The sequence below is a fragment of the Gastrolobium bilobum genome, unplaced genomic scaffold, assembly GCF_033153095.1.
Source record: "Gastrolobium bilobum isolate Gb01-03AN ecotype WA unplaced genomic scaffold, APGP_CSIRO_Gbil_v1 utg842, whole genome shotgun sequence".
In the NCBI taxonomy this organism is placed as follows: domain Eukaryota; kingdom Viridiplantae; phylum Streptophyta; class Magnoliopsida; order Fabales; family Fabaceae; genus Gastrolobium; species Gastrolobium bilobum.
Window position 1 is genome coordinate 1 of NW_026895988.1, and position 18,417 is coordinate 18,417.

Below are 18,417 nucleotides of genomic sequence, written 5' to 3' on the forward strand. Positions count from 1 at the left end.
AACATGTTTCACTCTAAATTTTTCTGCGACCAAACCGATCGCAACCAACCCTTCTTCTCAGATTATATTTTTGTATTACTTAATTCCCTTTTTAACAAGCTATCATACGTTCAATTCGGAGCTCATTTGCTCCGGTTATCGCCGTTTGAAGTTGGATAAGCAATTAGCCCAAACAACCCCAAAAACAGCTCCAAACCACTAACATTGCTCGAATTACTGCACTCAATCCACTCAACCATTTGCTCTCAAATTTTTATCCTACAAACTATACATCTAATAATTTATTTTGATATATCACACGCTTAATTTGGCGGAGAAACGAAGCGGGAATTAATTTCCCAAATCCGGTCCAGAATCTGCCTCAGGTGCAGGGGCACATGGGCAGTCCGTGTTTCTCTATTTTTTTCAGGCCGAAGATCAACCCATAATTTCCTCATATTTTGACACAAGGTAGTGGACATCTCAACCTTCAAAATGGCGTATGGAACGTTCTCTGTCTCACCAATTGTGTAGAAGTCTCTTACTACACGTCTATTTATGTCTATCCCTTTTTCTTCTACGCGTAGGCTATTTTCTTTAGTTATATTTAACAATGTCATTTTTTTTTTGGAGGTTAACAATGTCCTTTTTTATTCTTAAAAGTAGGGTTGTCCTTGTTCGAGGGAATCCACGCCACTGCTTAATTAATACTTGTTATTAATACACTTGTAAGAAATAATTTTTATAAAAATATTATAATACTAAATTGTACCTCAATCTAAATTTGTATATCTTACGTAGCTTTACTTTTGTTCCAATTCTAACTAACCTAAAATGAAAAAGGAGATCAATTAATAAAAGGTTGGAAGTAATAATACCTAAATATAAATTTGCATCTCTTTACCTGTAATTTTGACTGTGCTTTTGCAGCCAATGGTTAACCTGGTCTTGTAATATTTTGTCCATATCTTCATCATATCGCTTTATCATGTTTGCAGGCATATCTTCTAGTTTCATTTAATTTTTTCAGCTCATTTTTATTTGCCTTGTTATTTATGTCAATACATGCTTTGAATACATCGGCGTCAGGAACCAAATCCCATAAAATATGTATTCTCAAAAAATAAATAAATATAGATTAATATTATTTTCACATAATAGTAAATTAGACCAACTCATAATGCTCAATTATTTAATCAAATGAAATACATTCCCGGAAGCGTACATATTTGAAACTTCATAGCGTTATATTCCTGAAAAATGTATCATTACAGTCAAAACCACCATAATTTTATTTTTCATTGCAATTATTTAAATTAATAACAAGGACAAGATATGCCTCATATGTTGTAACAACACATGCGTCTTCACGTGTACCTTGAGTTCAGATTCTCCTATATAGTGAAATTACAATCTTATGCTTGCGAAAATTATTAGAAATAATGAAAAGAAGCCATGGGATGAAGGGTTACATATAAATAACATAACTTCTCAGACCATAGGATAAAGGGTTACACAGAAATCATGTGTAAGATATTTCCCTTTACATGTCGTCATGCATAAGATATTTCCATTTCTTTGTCGTCATGCAACAATGAATTATCTTCTAAATCCATCATTCATCGTCATGCAACAAAGAATTATATTCAAAATCCATCATTCAATAATAACTCTCCTTCCTTGGCGTCATGCGTTAGATATTCCCATAAAAATGATACAAACTGAAAAATTTACACCATTTTTGTAACATTCCTTACCATACACAAAGTCGTTGAGGGATGTGAAGGGGAATCTTACTTTGAAACAAAAAAATATGATACCAATCAGTTCAAGACACTCCAAAACACATGAAATAGATAAAAGTTAGACGTGCTTACCTTTGAAAAATCTTCCCTTTCAACATACCAAAAATAATAGAATACGTGTCCTCCACGCAATATTCTTTTCTAATAAATGAAAGAGAGAATAGACAAAGTAAATGATAGATATTCTAATATATTAAATTTCTAATTGATCCTCTAGCCTACTCACTAACAAAACAAAAAGTGGAGTGCATCTAGACGCACATCTACATTTAATACAATTATTGACAATATATGTTATTCCTTAAAGATATTAATTTTTTTGAGAAATTACAAATATTAAATACGAAGAAGAAAACTAATGTAAAATATAAAATTATACCTAAACACAAAATGTCTCTGTCTCACCAACTGTGTAGAAGTCTCCTACGACACGTCCATTTATGTCTCTCCCTTTTTCTTCTACGCGTAGGCTCTTTTCTTTAGTTATATTTAACAATGTCATTTTTTATTCTTGAAAGGAGGGTTGTCCTTGTTCGAGAGCATCCACGCCACTGCTTATTTAATACTTGTTATTAATACACTTGTTAGAAATAATTTTTATAAAAATATTATAATACTAAATTGTACCTCAATCTAAATTTGTATATCTGACATAGCTTTACTTTTGTTCCAATTCTAACTAACCTAAAATAAAAAAGGAGATCAATTAATAAAAGGTTGGAAGTAATAATACCTCAAGATAAATTTGCATCTCTTTACCTGTAATTTTGACTGTGCTTTTGCAGCCAAAGGTTAACCTGGTCTTGCATTATTTTGTCTATATCTTCATCATATCGCTTTATCACGTTTGCAGGCATATCTTCTAGTTTCATTTAATTTTTCAGCTCATTTTTATTTGCCTTGTTATTTATGTCAATACATGCTTTGAATACATCGCCGTTAGGCACCAAATCCCATAAAATATGTATTCTCTGAAAATAAATAAATATAGATTAATATTATTTTCACATAATAGTAAATTAGACCAACTCATAATGCACAATTATTTAATCAAATGAAATACATTCCCGGAAGCGTACATATTTGAAACTGCATAGCGTTATATTCCTGAAAAATGTAACATTACAGTCAAAACCACCATAATTTTATTTTTCATTGCAATTATTTAAATTAATAACAAGGACAAGATATGCCTCATTTGTTGTAACAACATATGCGTCTTCACGTGTACCTTGAGTTCAGATTCTCCTATATAGTGAAATTACAATCTTTTGCTTGCGAAAATTATTAGAAATAATGAAAAGAAGCCATGGGATGAAGGGTTACATATAAATAACATAACTTCTCAGACCATAGGATAAAGGGTTAGACAGAAATCATGTGTAAGATATTTCCCTTTACATGTCGTCATGCATAAGATATTTCCATTTCTTTGTTCATGCAACAACGAATTATATTCTAAATCCATCATTCAATAATAACTCTCCTTCCTTGGCGTCATGCGTGAGATATTCCCATAAAAATGATACAATACGAAAAATTTACACCATTTTTGTAACATTCCTTACCATAGACAAAGTCGTTGAGGGATGTGAAGGGGAATCTTACTTTGAAACAAAAAATTATGATACCAATCAGTTCAAGACACTCCAAAACACATGAAATAGATAAAAGTTACACGTGCTTACCTTTGAAAAATCTTCCCTTTCAACATACCAAAAATAATAGAATACGTGTCCTCCACGCAATATTCTTTTCTAATAAATGAAAGAGAGAATAGACAAAGTAAATGATAGATATTCTAATATATTAAATTTCTAATTGATCCTCTAACCTACTCACTAAAAAAACAAAAAGTGCAGTGCATCTAGACGCACATCTACATTTAATACAATTATTGACAATATATGTTATTCCTTAAAGATATTAAATTTTTGAGAAATTACAAATATTAAATACGAAGAAGAAAACTAATTTAAAATATAAAATTATACCTAAACACAACATGTCTCTGTCTCACCAATTGTGTAGAAGTCTCCTACTACACGTCTATTTATGTCTCTCCCTTTTACTTCTACGCGTAGACTTTTTTCTTTAGTTATATTTAACAATGTCATTTTTTATTCTTAAAAGTAGGGTTGTCCTTGTTCGAGAGCATCCACGCCACTGCTTAATTAATACTTGTTCTTAATACACTTGTTAGAAATAATTTTTATAAAAATATTTTAATACTAAATTGTACCGCAATATAAATTTGTATATCTGACATAGCTTTACTTTTTTTCCAATTCTAACTAACCTAAAATAAAAAAGGAGATAAATTAATAAAAGGTTGGAAGTAATAATACCTCAAGATAAATTTGCATATCTTTACCTGTAATTTTGATTGTGCTTTTGCAGCCAAAGGATAACCTGGTCTTGCAATATTTTGTCAATATCTTCATCATATCGCTTTATCACGTTTGCAGGCATATCTTCTAGTTTGATTTAATTTTTCAGCTCATTTTTATTTGCCTTGTTATTTATGTCAATACATGCTTTGAATACATCGCCGTCAGGCACCAAATCCCATAAAATATGTATTCTCAGAAAATAAATAAATATAGATTTATATTATTTTCACATAATAGTAAATTAGACCAACTCATAATGCACAATTATTTAATCAAATGAAATACATTCCCGGAAGCGTACATATTTGAAACTGCATAGCGTTATATTCCTGAAAAATGTAACATTACAGTCAAAACCACCATAATTTTATTTTTCATTGCAATTATTTAAATTAATAACAAGGACAAGATATGCCTCCTTTGTTGTAACAACATATGCGTCTTCACGTGTACCTTGAGTTCAGATTCTCCTATATAGTGAAATTACAATCTTTTGCTTGCGAAAATTATTAGAAATAATGAAAAGAAGCCATGGGATGAAGGGTTACATATAAATAACATAACTTCTCAGACCATAGGATAAAGGGTTAGACAGAAATCATGTGTAAGATATTTCCCTTTACATGTCGTCATGCATAAGATATTTCCATTTCTTTGTCGTCATGCAACAACGAATTATATTCTAAATCCATCATTCAATAATAACTCTCCTTCCTTGGCGTCATGCGTGAGATATTCCCATAAAAATGATACAATACGAAAAATTTACACCATTTTTGTAACATTCCTTACCATAGACAAAGTCGTTGAGGGATGTGAAGGGGAATCTTACTTTGAAACAAAAAATTATGATACCAATCAGTTCAAGACACTCCAAAACACATGAAATAGATAAAAGTTACACGTGCTTACCTTTGAAAAATCTTCCCTTTCAACATACCAAAAATAATAGAATACGTGTCCTCCACGCAATATTCTTTTCTAATAAATGAAAGAGAGAATAGACAAAGTAAATGATAGATATTCTAATATATTAAATTTCAAATTGATCCTCTAACCTACTCACTAAAAAAACAAAAAGTGCAGTGCATCTAGACGCACATCTACATTTAATACAATTATTGACAATATATGTTATTCCTTAAAGATATTAAATTTTTTGAGAAATTACAAATATTAAATACGAAGAAGAAAACTAATTTAAAATATAAAATTATACCTAAACACAACATGTCTCTGTCTCACCAATTGTGTAGAAGTCTCCTACTACACGTCTATTTATGTCTCTCCCTTTTACTTCTACGCGTAGACTTTTTTCTTTAGTTATATTTAACAATGTCATTTTTTATTCTTAAAAGTAGGGTTGTCCTTGTTCGAGAGCATCCACGCCACTGCTTAATTAATACTTGTTCTTAATACACTTGTTAGAAATAATTTTTATAAAAATATTTTAATACTAAATTGTACCGCAATATAAATTTGTATATCTGACATAGCTTTACTTTTTTTCCAATTCTAACTAACCTAAAATAAAAAAGGAGATAAATTAATAAAAGGTTGGAAGTAATAATACCTCAAGATAAATTTGCATATCTTTACCTGTAATTTTGATTGTGCTTTTGCAGCCAAAGGATAACCTGGTCTTGCAATATTTTGTCAATATCTTCATCATATCGCTTTATCACGTTTGCAGGCATATCTTCTAGTTTGATTTAATTTTTCAGCTCATTTTTATTTGCCTTGTTATTTATGTCAATACATGCTTTGAATACATCGCCGTCAGGCACCAAATCCCATAAAATATGTATTCTCAGAAAATAAATAAATATAGATTTATATTATTTTCACATAATAGTAAATTAGACCAACTCATAATGCACAATTATTTAATCAAATGAAATACATTCCCGGAAGCGTACATATTTGAAACTGCATAGCGTTATATTCCTGAAAAATGTAACATTACAGTCAAAACCACCATAATTTTATTTTTCGTTGCAATTATTTAAATTAATAACAAGGACAAGATATGCCTCCTTTGTTAACAACATATGCGTCTTCACGTGTACCTTGAGTTCAGATTCTCCTATATAGTGAAATTACAATCTTTTGCTTGCGAAAATTATTAGAAATAATGAAAAGAAGCCATGGGATGAAGGGTTACATATAAATAACATAACTTCTCAGACCATAGGATAAAGGGTTAGACAGAAATCATGTGTAAGATATTTCCCTTTACATGTCGTCATGCATAAGATATTTCCATTTCTTTGTCGTCATGCAACAACGAATTATATTCTAAATCCATCATTCAATAATAACTCTCCTTCCTTGGCGTCATGCGTGAGATATTCCCATAAAAATGATACAATACGAAAAATTTACACCATTTTTGTAACATTCCTTACCATAGACAAAGTCGTTGAGGGATGTGAAGGGGAATCTTACTTTGAAACAAAAAATTATGATACCAATCAGTTCAAGACACTCCAAAACACATGAAATAGATAAAAGTTACACAAAATAATAGAATACGTGTCCTCCACGCAATATTCTTTCCTAATAAATGAAAGAGAGCATAGACAAAGTAAATGATAGATATTCTAATATATTAAAATTCTAACTGATCCTCTAACCTACTCACTAACAAAACAAAAAGTGGAGTGCATCTAGACGCACATCTACATTTAATACAATTATTGACAATATATGTTATTCCTTAAAGATATTAATTTTTTTGAGAAATTACAAATATTAAATTCGAAGAAGAAAACTAATTTAAAATATAAAATTATACCTGAACACATCATGTCTCTGTCTCACCAATTGTGTAGAAGTCTCCTACTGCACGTCCATTTATGTCTCTCCCTTTTTCTCCTACACGTAGACTATTTTCTTTAATTATATTTAACAATGTCATTTTTTATTCTTAAAAGTAGGGTTGTCCTTGTTCGAGAGCATCCACGCCACTGCTTAATTAATACTTGTTCTTAATACACTTGTTAGAAATAATTTTTATAAAAATATTTTAATACTAAATTGTACCGCAATATAAATTTGTATATCTGACATAGCTTTACTTTTTTTTTCCAATTCTAACTAACCTAAAATAAAAAAGGAGATAAATTAATAAAAGGTTGGAAGTAATAATACCTCAAGATAAATTTGCATCTCTTTACCTGTAATTTTGATTGTGCTTTTGCAGCCAAAGGATAACCTGGTCTTGCAATATTTTGTCAATATCTTCATCATATCGCTTTATCATGTTTGCAGGCATATCTTCTAGTTTGATTTAATTTTTCAGCTCATTTTTATTTGCCTTGTTATTTATGTCAATACATGCTTTGAATACATCGCCGTCAGGCACCAAATCCCATAAAATATGTATTCTAAGAAAATAAATAAATATAGATTTATATTATTTTCACATAATAGTAAATTAGACCAACTCGTAATGCACAATTATTTAATCAAATGAAATACATTCCCGGAAGCGTACATATTTGAAACTGCATAGCGTTATATTCCTGAAAAATGTAACATTACAGTCAAAACCACCATAATTTTATTTTTCGTTGCAATTATTTAAATTAATAACAAGGACAAGATATGCCTCCTTTGTTGTAACAACATATGCGTCTTCACGTGTACCTTGAGTTCAGATTCTCCTATATAGTGAAATTACAATCTTTTGCTTGCGAAAATTATTAGAAATAATGAAAAGAAGCCATGGGATGAAGGGTTACATATAAATAACATAACTTCTCAGACCATAGGATAAAGGGTTAGACAGAAATCATGTGTAAGATATTTCCCTTTACATGTCGTCATGCATAAGATATTTCCATTTCTTTGTCGTCATGCAACAACGAATTATATTCTAAATCCATCATTCAATAATAACTCTCCTTCCTTGGCGTCATGCGTGAGATATTCCCATAAAAATGATACAATACGAAAAATTTACACCATTTTTGTAACATTCCTTACCATAGACAAAGTCGTTGAGGGATGTGAAGGGGAATCTTACTTTGAAACAAAAAATTATGATACCAATCAGTTCAAGACACTCCAAAACACATGAAATATATAAAAGTTACACGTGCTTACCTTTGAAAAATCTTCCCTTTCAACATACCAAAAATAATAGAATACGTGTCCTCCACGCAATATTCTTTCCTAATAAATGAAAGAGAGCATAGACAAAGTAAATGATAGATATTCTAATATATTAAAATTCTAACTGATCCTCTAACCTACTCACTAACAAAACAAAAAGTGGAGTGCATCTAGACGCACATCTACATTTAATACAATTATTGACAATATATGTTATTCCTTAAAGATATTAATTTTTTTGAGAAATTACAAATATTAAATTCGAAGAAGAAAACTAATTTAAAATATAAAATTATACCTGAACACATCATGTCTCTGTCTCACCAATTGTGTAGAAGTCTCCTACTCCACGTCCATTTATGTCTCTCCTTTTTTCTCCTACACGTAGACTCTTTTCTTTAATTATATTTAACAATGTCATTTTTTATTCTTAAATGTAGGGTTGTCCTTGTTCGAGAGCATCCACGCCACTGCTTAATTAATACTTGTTCTTAATACACTTGTTAGAAATAATTTTTATAAAAATATTTTAATACTAAATTGTACCGCAATATAAATTTGTATATCTGACATAGCTTTACTTTTTTTTTCCAATTCTAACTAACCTAAAATAAAAAAGGAGATAAATTAATAAAAGGTTAGAAGTAATAATACCTCAAGATAAATTTGCATCTCTTTACCTGTAATTTTGATTGTGCTTTTGCAGCCAAAGGATAACCTGGTCTTGCAATATTTTGTCAATATCTTCATCATATCGCTGACACGAGTTGTCGAACTCGCGCAAATTAAAAATTAATTCTTTAGGGTTCAGAAAATTTGCAGTAAAGTGGAAACCCTAAGTCGTCTCTCAAGGAAATTGTTTTGGTTAAAATCGCTTATGAGAACAGAAAATTAAAAGGGGGGTTTTGGATTTTGATTCAATAATTAAAAAGACAGAATATAAATTTGGAATAAAAATTCGTAATTAAAAATAACCAACCTATGGTTTGGGTTCCATGGACGTCTTTCCTCCGATAAGAAGATATCAGAATCGTGATTGATTTGTCAATCGGATCAGAATCCTTATTTCCAATTGACAACCCTCTCTAAGCGATCGCTTAGCATTTGATCAAAGACGATGCTTCTACTCATACAATCGCAGAGTATCAGCCCGCTTGATTTAAGGTCATAGGGTCAATCAACCTAATCATCAAATCTGATGATTAATCCCTTTCCATAATCGCAATCACGAACCTCAGATTGAATATCCACGATCGCACGATATCAATCTGAGTTGGGAAGGGAAACAAAACTGATTTGAAATAAACGCAGATCCTCAAGACCAATCCATGGAATCCATTACCCTTAGGTTGATTAAAAGGTTCTTAGCCTCGCATGGCTAAGGTAAACATAATTGAAATAAAAAGAAGAAGAAGAAGAAAAAAGATGAAGAACACAATTGAATAAAAACTCAGAGAGAACTTCTCTGTTGTAAAAACTGACTACCAAGGGTTTCCTAGAGTCCCCTTTAAATAGCCGTCACGCAGGACGGCTAGGGTTTCATCGCTTCAGCCCAAACATAAAATAAAAAACCGAATAAAATAAAATGAAACAATAAAACTTGGCTTTGGGCCACTTAAGTAATTGGGTTTTAATTTAAATTACAAGCCCAATAGTCAAACAAAACTTCAGCAAAACGCGTCCAACTTGGTGTCCGAAATCGACCAGCTTCTAGTCCGAATTGGGCTTAGAGCTCTGCATAAGAATTGTAGCTCTATGTGTTATCTGAAAAACCCAACAAGAACGGAGTCAATCCGACAACTATGGACCGAGATATGGCCAAAATACAGAAGTAACGTAAAGCTGAAAAATTCTGACGAAAATAAATTAAACCCAATTAAAAACTAAAAACCTAAATTAACTCTAACAATCATTATTTTATTCAAATAAATCCTAAAAATACTAATCAAGAGTAACAAATAAGTGTAACAAAATATGTGTTATCAAATTCCCCCACACTTATCTTTTTGCACTCCTGGGCAAAAACTAAAATTGAAAGTAAATACTAAGATCAACCAATCCTTTCTAACAATTACCAAGCATACAGAAAATATACAAAGATCACAAGTCTTCTACAGATAAATCAATCAGGACAGAAATTCCCTAATCTCAAATCACAAGACCTGCTAACTTCAACTGCAACTGCTAACTGCATAAAAAATGGTTCCTCACAAGATGCTCTCAATTTTTCTCTCAAGTGTATCAGTTAATTCAGTATATCACTCAAATCAACTCAAGAAAATCATCCTACCATAGGCTTGCTCAAGTTCTACTTCTCCACTGCTCATAACACATGCATGCACAAATCAAGAGGGCTTTATGCAGGGTTGTAATGGGGCTGAGGTAAAGGTATGGATGAATATGGAAGAGAAAGCTAAACACCCCAGAAATTTACAAAGAGCAAAAGTTAAGAACTAAACTAAGAACATAAAACAAAGATACTGAAAAGATAAACACTTTTTTTTTTTTTTTTTTTTTTTTTTTTTTTTTTTTTTTTTTTTTTTTTTTTTTTTTTTTTTTTTTTTTTTTTTTTTTTTTTTAAAAAAAAAATTTTTTTTTTTTTTTTTTTTTTTTTTTTTTTTTTTTTTTTTTTTTTTTTTTTTTTTGAAGAAGTAAAACCACATAGCAGAAATGAATCAGATAGTCACCCCCCACACTTAAACTTTTGTCCGTCTCGGGCAAACCCCCACACTTAAACACAACATCACAATGAAACCAATGCTCAGTAAAACTCCAGGGTGTGGAATTAATTGGTTTTTCACTTAGGCTTGTAATGCGGCTTAAGAAATAAAAGATATAAAGGCTCAAAGGGGCTCACCAAGGGATAATAATATAAGGGATGGCTATCTGGCTAAAGTGGGTACAGAAAAGAAAGAATGCCTCAATCATATTCATGCATGCAAGTGAAAAATGCAGTTTCAAAAAGAACAAGAGCAAGTTCTAGAGGACAACAATCAAGAGCAGAAACACACAAGAAAGAAAGCATGGCCAGAAGATATGCCATGTATGCGGGCTCAAAACCTCACAAGGGTAAACCAAGTCATGCAATCAACAGCACAGAATCAATCAACAGGTAGTTGTAATCCAAGAATCGAGATCAAAGCCTAACAGATTGTGCTATCAAACACTGTGATCGAAGTCTACTCCATGTACCACTCAATAATTACCAGAAAGAAAAGGAAAATCTCCTATGAAAAATCAAAAACGAAAAGAAAGAAGAAAATGCAAATAACAGAAAGAAAGAAGAAAATGCAAATAACAGAAAGAAAAGAAAATGCAAATAACAGAAAGAAAAGAAAAGAGGGAAGAAAACTCCCCTGAGCTCCCTAAGGAGAATAAACAGCTTCAAGCAGCCTGATCTCTGCTTCCATCTCTGTATCCTCAGGCTGCTGTGGTGTTCCTTCATAGAAGGGCTTCAGACGATGCCCATTCACAGTAAATGTGTTCCCAGTCTGCTTATCACTTAATTCAACTGCTCCATAAGGAAAAATAGCAGTAATAATAAAGGGGCCATCCCATCTTGATCTGAGTTTACCAGGCATAAACTTAAGACGGGAATTGAATAACAGCACACTCTGGCCCACTGCAAATTCTTTCCTCAGGATCTGCTTATCATGGAATGCCTTTGTCTTTTCCTTGTATAGGCGTGAGCTCTCATAGGCATCCAGACGAAGCTCCTCTAACTCTTGCAGCTGTAGTTTCCTTTCTCCACCTGACTGGATTAGGTCCATGTTACACTGTTTCACAGCCCAATATGCCCGATGCTCCAGCTCCACTGGCAGGTGACATGCCTTACCATAAACAAGCCGGTAAGGGGACATTCCAATCGGAGTCTTATAGGCCGTCCTGTATGCCCACAAAGCATCTTCCAACTTCTTGCTCCAATCCTTTCTATTAGCATTGACAGTCTTTTGAAGGATTTGCTTAACCTCTCTGGAAATTTCAGCTTGGCCATTTGTCTGTGGATGGTATGCTGTAGATACTTTGTGGAGGACTCCATATTTCTTAAGTAAGGCCTCCATGCTCCTGTTGCAGAAATGTGAGCCCTGGTCACTGATAATAGCTCGAGGAATACCAAACCTGCAGAAAATATGAGAACGGACAAAATCTACAACAACAGCAGAATCATCAGTTCGGGTGGCTTTCGCCTCAACCCATTTAGAGACATAATCCACAGCTAAGAGTATGTAAGCAAAACCAAAGGAAACAGGAAAGGGACCCATAAAATCAATACCCCAAACATCAAAAACCTCACAGAAAAGTATAGGGTTTTGGGGCATCTCATGTCTACGGGAAATGCTACCTGCTCTCTGACAATTAGCACAAGACTTACAAAACTCATAAGCATCATGAAATAGAGAAGGCCAGAATAAACCAGAATCTAGAACCTTCCTAGCAGTTCTTTGTGGTCCAAAATGACCACCACAGGCAGACATGACAAAAATTTAAAACAGATAGAGTCTCACTGTCAGGCACACATCTCCTAACCACTTGGTCACTACAAAATCTCCACAAGTAAGGATCGTCCCACACATAGTATTTAGACTCACTTTTCAATTTCAAAATCTGAGCCTTAGTGAAGTCAACAGGTAACGCTCCAGCAACCAAGTAATTAACTAAATCGGCAAACCAAGGGAACTTACCTTGCAGCTGTAAAAGCTGCTCATCAGGGAAATCATCCCCAATAGGTACAGGGTCAGATGGAAGAGAGGTGATGCGGCTCAGATGATCAGCAACTTGGTTTTCCGCTCCACTTCTATCCTTGATCTCAATGTCAAACTCTTGAAGCAGCAACATCCATCGGATGAGTCTAGGCTTAGCATCTGCTTTCTTTAAAAGAAATTTCAAAGCTGCATGGTCAGAGAAAACAACAACCTTGGTATCTAAAAGATATGACCGAAACTTATCAAGAGCAAATACTATAGCCAAGAGTTCTTTTTCAGTGGTGGTATAGTTGGATTGAGCAGAATCCAACGTCCTGGATGCATATGCAATGACATGTGGGGCCTTGTTGACCCGCTGAGCAAGAACAGCTCCAACAGCATAATTGGATGCATCGCACATCAACTCAAATGGGATAGACCAATCTGGTGCCCGGATCACAGGAGCTATGGTTAGGCAGCGCTTCAGATGATCAAAAGCTGCCTTGCATGCTTCACCAAACTCAAAGTCAATGTCTTTCTGGAGGAGATTGGACAATGGAAGAGCGATTTTGCTGAAATCCTGAATGAAGCGCCTGTAAAAACCTGCATGGCCAAGAAAAGAACGAACTTCCCGCACAGAAGCGGGGTAAGGCAAAGCAGTAATAACATCAATTTTAGCAGGATCCACTTCAATACCCTTTTTAGAGACAACATGCCCTAAAACTATCCCTGACTCAACCATGAAATGACATTTTTCAAAATTCAACACAAGATTGGTTTGAATGCATTTGTTCAGAACTCTACCCAAATTATCCAAACATGCATCAAAAGAAGAACCATAGACACTAAAATCATCCATAAAAACCTCCATGCAATCCTCTAACAACTCAGAAAAGATGCTTACCATACAACGCTGAAAAGTACCTGGTGCGTTGCAAAGTCCAAAGGGCATCCGCCTGTATGCATATGTGCCAAAGGGGCATGTGAAGGTCGTCTTCTCCTGATCCTCAGGTGCAATGTGGATCTGGAAGTAGCCTGAGTATCCATCCAAAAAACAGTAGTGCGATTTACCAGCCAACCGCTCCAACATCTGATCAATAAATGGAAGAGGGTAGTGATCTTTGCGGGTTGCCTGGTTGAGCCTACGGTAGTCTATACATACTCTCCAACTGTTTTGAGCTCTTGTTGTGATCAGCTCATTATTTTGGTTGGCAATCACAGTGACTCCCGACTTTTTAGGGACCACCTGAACAGGACTCACCCACTGGCTATCAGAGATGGGGTAAATCATGCCAGCTTGCAAGAGTTTTGTTACTTCCTTCTTCACCACATCTAGAATCAGTGGGTTCAAACGCCTTTGGGGTTGTCTCACTGGTTTAGCTCCTTCTTCAAGTAGAATACGGTGCATGCATGTCGAAGGACTAATACCAATAATGTCAGCCATTGTCCACCCAATTGCCCTCTTATTTTCCTTCAGCAAGGTTAACAGTTTATCCTCCTGCTCAGGTAGAAGGTTCTTTGCCACAATGACTGGTAGCTGCTCATTCTCTTCAAGAAATGCATATTTCAAGTGGTCGGGCAGAACCTTCAACTCCAATTTCGGAGGCTGCTCAATGGATGGAAGAGGTGTAGTTGGTGGTGCAAATTCTGCAGAAAACAAGTCAGCAGCAATGCCTGTAAACAAATTCTCAGAAACAGGATTAGGATCATCAATAATATCAGCAGGCAATTCAGAAAATGCAGATTCACACTCATAATCAGAATCATCAATTAGTGCATCATTGAAACCAGAAAGATGAGATGCTATTTCATCACATACAATGCACTCTCGACTATCACCACAACCACAGAAATCAGAATCAAAATCAGTAGAAAACTCAGCAAGGAATGTAGCAGAAATATCCTCAACAACGTCATCTATCACATCTATGCAGAAGACAGAATGCTCTTCCCTAGGATGTTTCATGGCATCAAATATATTAAAATGCACAATGCTATCACCAAATTCCATGGAAAGAGTACCAGAATGAACATCTATCTTGGTCCTAGCTGTCCTCATGAAAGGCCTACCAAGTATGATTGGGGATCTATTAGTAGCAGTCTCACTCTCCATTTCTAAAATGTAGAAATCAGCAGGAAAAATCAGATTATTAACTCTGACTAATACATCCTCAATCAAACCAGATGGGTGAATACTACTCCTATTAGCTAACGTAACCACAATACCAGTGGCACGCAAAGGACCAAGACCAAGAGACTTAAACACAGATGCAGGCATAACATTGATGGAAGCTCCTAAGTCTAGCATGCAATCATGAAAAACAGAATTGCCAATCACGCAAGGGATAGTAAATGTCCCTGGATCTTGACACTTTTTAGGCATGGGCTGGATGAGTGCCGATACATTCTGACTCAGGTTAACCTGCTCATCTCCCTTCAGTCTCCTCTTGTTGGTGCACAGCTCCTTTAGAAACTTGGCATATCGCGGAATCTGCTGTATTGCATCCAAAAGAGGGATGTTCACCTCAACTTTCCGGAAGGTGTCAAGTATCTCTTTATCTTGAACCTTTGCTGACTGCTTCTTTGACTGAGTGGCTCTCTGAGGAAATGGCAAAGGGATATGGACATCAGATGTATCAGTGCTCTGCTTCTTGGAGCTAGTGTCACCTCCATTGGATGTCTCAGCAGCAGTGTGGGTTGGCTCCTCCATTTGCTTTCCAGACCGCAAAGTAATAGCACTCACATTTCCGCTTCCTTTTGGATTTGGAACTGTTTGGGATGGAAGGGAGCTGCCACTTGCTTGTTGATTTTGATTTACTGACGTTGCAAGCTGGCCAATCTGTGTTTGCAGATTCTGAATAGAAGACTCAGTCCTCTGCTGGAACTGCAGATTGCTAGTGGCCATCTGTTTCATTAAGTCCTCCAAAGAAGGACCACTGCCACTGTTTTGCTGCTGCACTGGTGGTTGTTGTTGCAACTGTTGGGGAGCAGGTTGCTGGAAGTTTTGTCTCTGCTGTGGAATGAACTGCTGCTTCTGCTGGTATGGAAAATTTTGTTGACTTTGATATGGAACATTTTGCTGATTCTGGTTCCATCTGAGGTTGGGATGATTCTTCCAGCCAGGATTGTAAGTGTTGGAGAATGGATTATTTTGCTGCTGCTGGTACTGTTGTTGCTGCTGCTGTTGGTACTGTGGCTTTCCAGGAAAAATTGCAGCAACAGACTGATCATCTTGGAAATCGTTGTCTTGATGAAAGGAAGGACAGGCATCCGTGGGGTGAGAAGGATCACAGCAGATGCCACACAAGTTGCTTATCTGTTGAGCAGAAGGTTGCACAGTCTGTGTCACTGCCAACTGCCTCACCATTGATGTCAGCTCATCAAGTCTGTTCTCCATTCTCTGGTTATCTGTGCTTGATGCTCCTGTTGCTGCTACTGTTGGATTTTGCATTGGAGGAGTTTGCACTTGGAAGACTGCACTGCTGTTGGCTCTAGTGCCAAATTGTTGAGCATTAGCAGCTATTTCAGCAATCAGCTCCTTGGCTTCATTAGGTGTTTTATTGCTCAGGACTCCTCCACTAGCTGCATCCAGAAGGTTCCTATCCATAGGCAGCAGCCCTTCATAGAAGTAAACAAGCAGGAGATTGTCTGGAATTTGATGGTGTGGGCAGCTTGAACAAAGCCTTTTAAATCGCTCCCAATACTCATGCATGTTCTCCCCATTAGCTTGCCTTATGCCACTGATCTCCTTTCTGATTGAAGTGGCCCTGGATGAAGGGAAGAATTTCTCCAGAAACAATCTGGCCATGTCATTCCAGCTTACAATGGAGGAAGGTGGCAGGTAGTACAACCAGTCCTTAGCTCCACTGTCCAAAGAGAAAGGGAAAGCACGCAGCTTGATTTGTTCCTCATCCACCCCTGTTGGCTTCATAGTGCTGCAGACTATATGAAATTCCTTCAGATGTTTGTGGGGATCCTCACCTGCAAGACCATGAAACTTGGGCAGCAAGTGTATTAGTCCAGACTTAAGCTCAAAAGGTACAACAGGATTAGTATAACGAATACACAAGGGCTGCTCATTATCAACATTAGGAGCAGCCAATTGCTTAAGTGTTCTATCACCCATGATTTCAGAATCAAATAAATGACCAAACGAATAAACACTATGTAAAGGACTCGAACAAACAGACTCGATAGACTCAACAGACTCTAAGGTATGCTCAGGAACAACTCTACTGTAAGTCAACCTACGAGCTCTACTAGCAGCATGCAATGATCTATCTATCTCAGGGTCATATGCATATAAATCATCAACATTGGTATTACTCCTAGTCATGCATCATAGGCAAAGCATACAGCAGTAAAATCACGAAACGTACGATAAGACACAAATTTTTTTTTTTAAATTTTTTTTTTATTTTTTTTTTCAGAAACGAAAATTAAAGAAAAAGAAGATGAAGATGAAAAAGAAGATGATCAAGAATCAGAAAACGATTTAGACCGATGCAATTTCCCCGGCAACGGCGCCAAATTTGACACGAGCTGTCAAACTCGCGCAAATTAAAAATTAATTCTTTAGGGTTCAGAAAATTTTGTAGTAAAGTGCAAACCCTAAGTCGTCTCTCAAGGAAATTGTTTGGGTAAAAATCGCTTACGATGACAGAAAATAAAAGGGGGGTTTTGGATTTTGATTCAATAATTAAAAAGGCAGAATGTAAAATTGTATGTAAAATTCGTAATTAAAAATAACCAACCTAAGGTTTGGGTTCCATGGACGTCTTTCCTCGGATAAGAGGATATCAGAATCGTGATTGATTTGTCAATCGAATCAGAATCCTTATTTCCAATTGACAACCCTCTCTAAGCGATCGCTTAGCATTTGATCAAAGACGATGCTTCTACTCATACAATCGCAGAGTATGAGCCCGCTTGATTTAAGGTCATAGGGTCAATCAACCTAATCATCAAATCTGATGATTAATCCCTTTCCATAATCGCAATCGCGAACCTCAGATTGAATATCCACGATCGCACGATATCAATCTGAGTTGGGAGGGGAAACAAAACTGATTTGAAATAAACGCAGATCCTCAAGACTAATCCATGGAATCCATTACCCTTAGGTTGATTAAAAGGTTCTTAGCCTCGCATGGCTAAGGTAAACATAATTGAAATAAAAAGAAGAAGAAGAAGAAAAAAGATGAAGAACGCAATTGAATAAAAACTCAGAGAGAACTTCTCTGTTGTAAAAACTGACTACTAAGGGTTTCCTAGAGTCCCCTTTAAATAGCCGTCACGCAGGACGGCTAGGGTTTCATCGCTTCAGCCCAAACATAAAATAAAAACCGAATAAAATAAAATGAAACAATAAAACTTGGCTTTGGGCCACTTAAGTAATTGGGTTTTAATTTAAATTACAAGCCCAATAGTCAAACAAAA

At 35.2% G+C, this 18,417-nt stretch overlaps 1 protein-coding gene across 1 annotated transcript in view; it reads right to left on the bottom strand.

Annotated features, from left to right (window-relative positions):
* Window positions 1–11,661: 11,661 nt before the first annotated feature.
* LOC133297149 (uncharacterized) overlaps window positions 11,662–18,417 on the bottom strand; it is a 45,933-nt gene continuing 39,177 nt past the window's right edge. The window contains exons 4-9 of the mRNA XM_061496235.1: window positions 16,059–17,306; window positions 15,854–15,914; window positions 14,702–15,691; window positions 13,778–14,596; window positions 12,788–13,675; window positions 11,662–12,663 (exon numbers count right to left, since the gene is read on the bottom strand). Coding sequence (XP_061352219.1) covers window positions 11,662–12,663; window positions 12,788–13,675; window positions 13,778–14,596; window positions 14,702–15,691; window positions 15,854–15,914; window positions 16,059–17,306 — 5,008 coding nt within the window. The remainder of the gene's footprint in view (window positions 12,664–12,787; window positions 13,676–13,777; window positions 14,597–14,701; window positions 15,692–15,853; window positions 15,915–16,058; window positions 17,307–18,417) is intronic.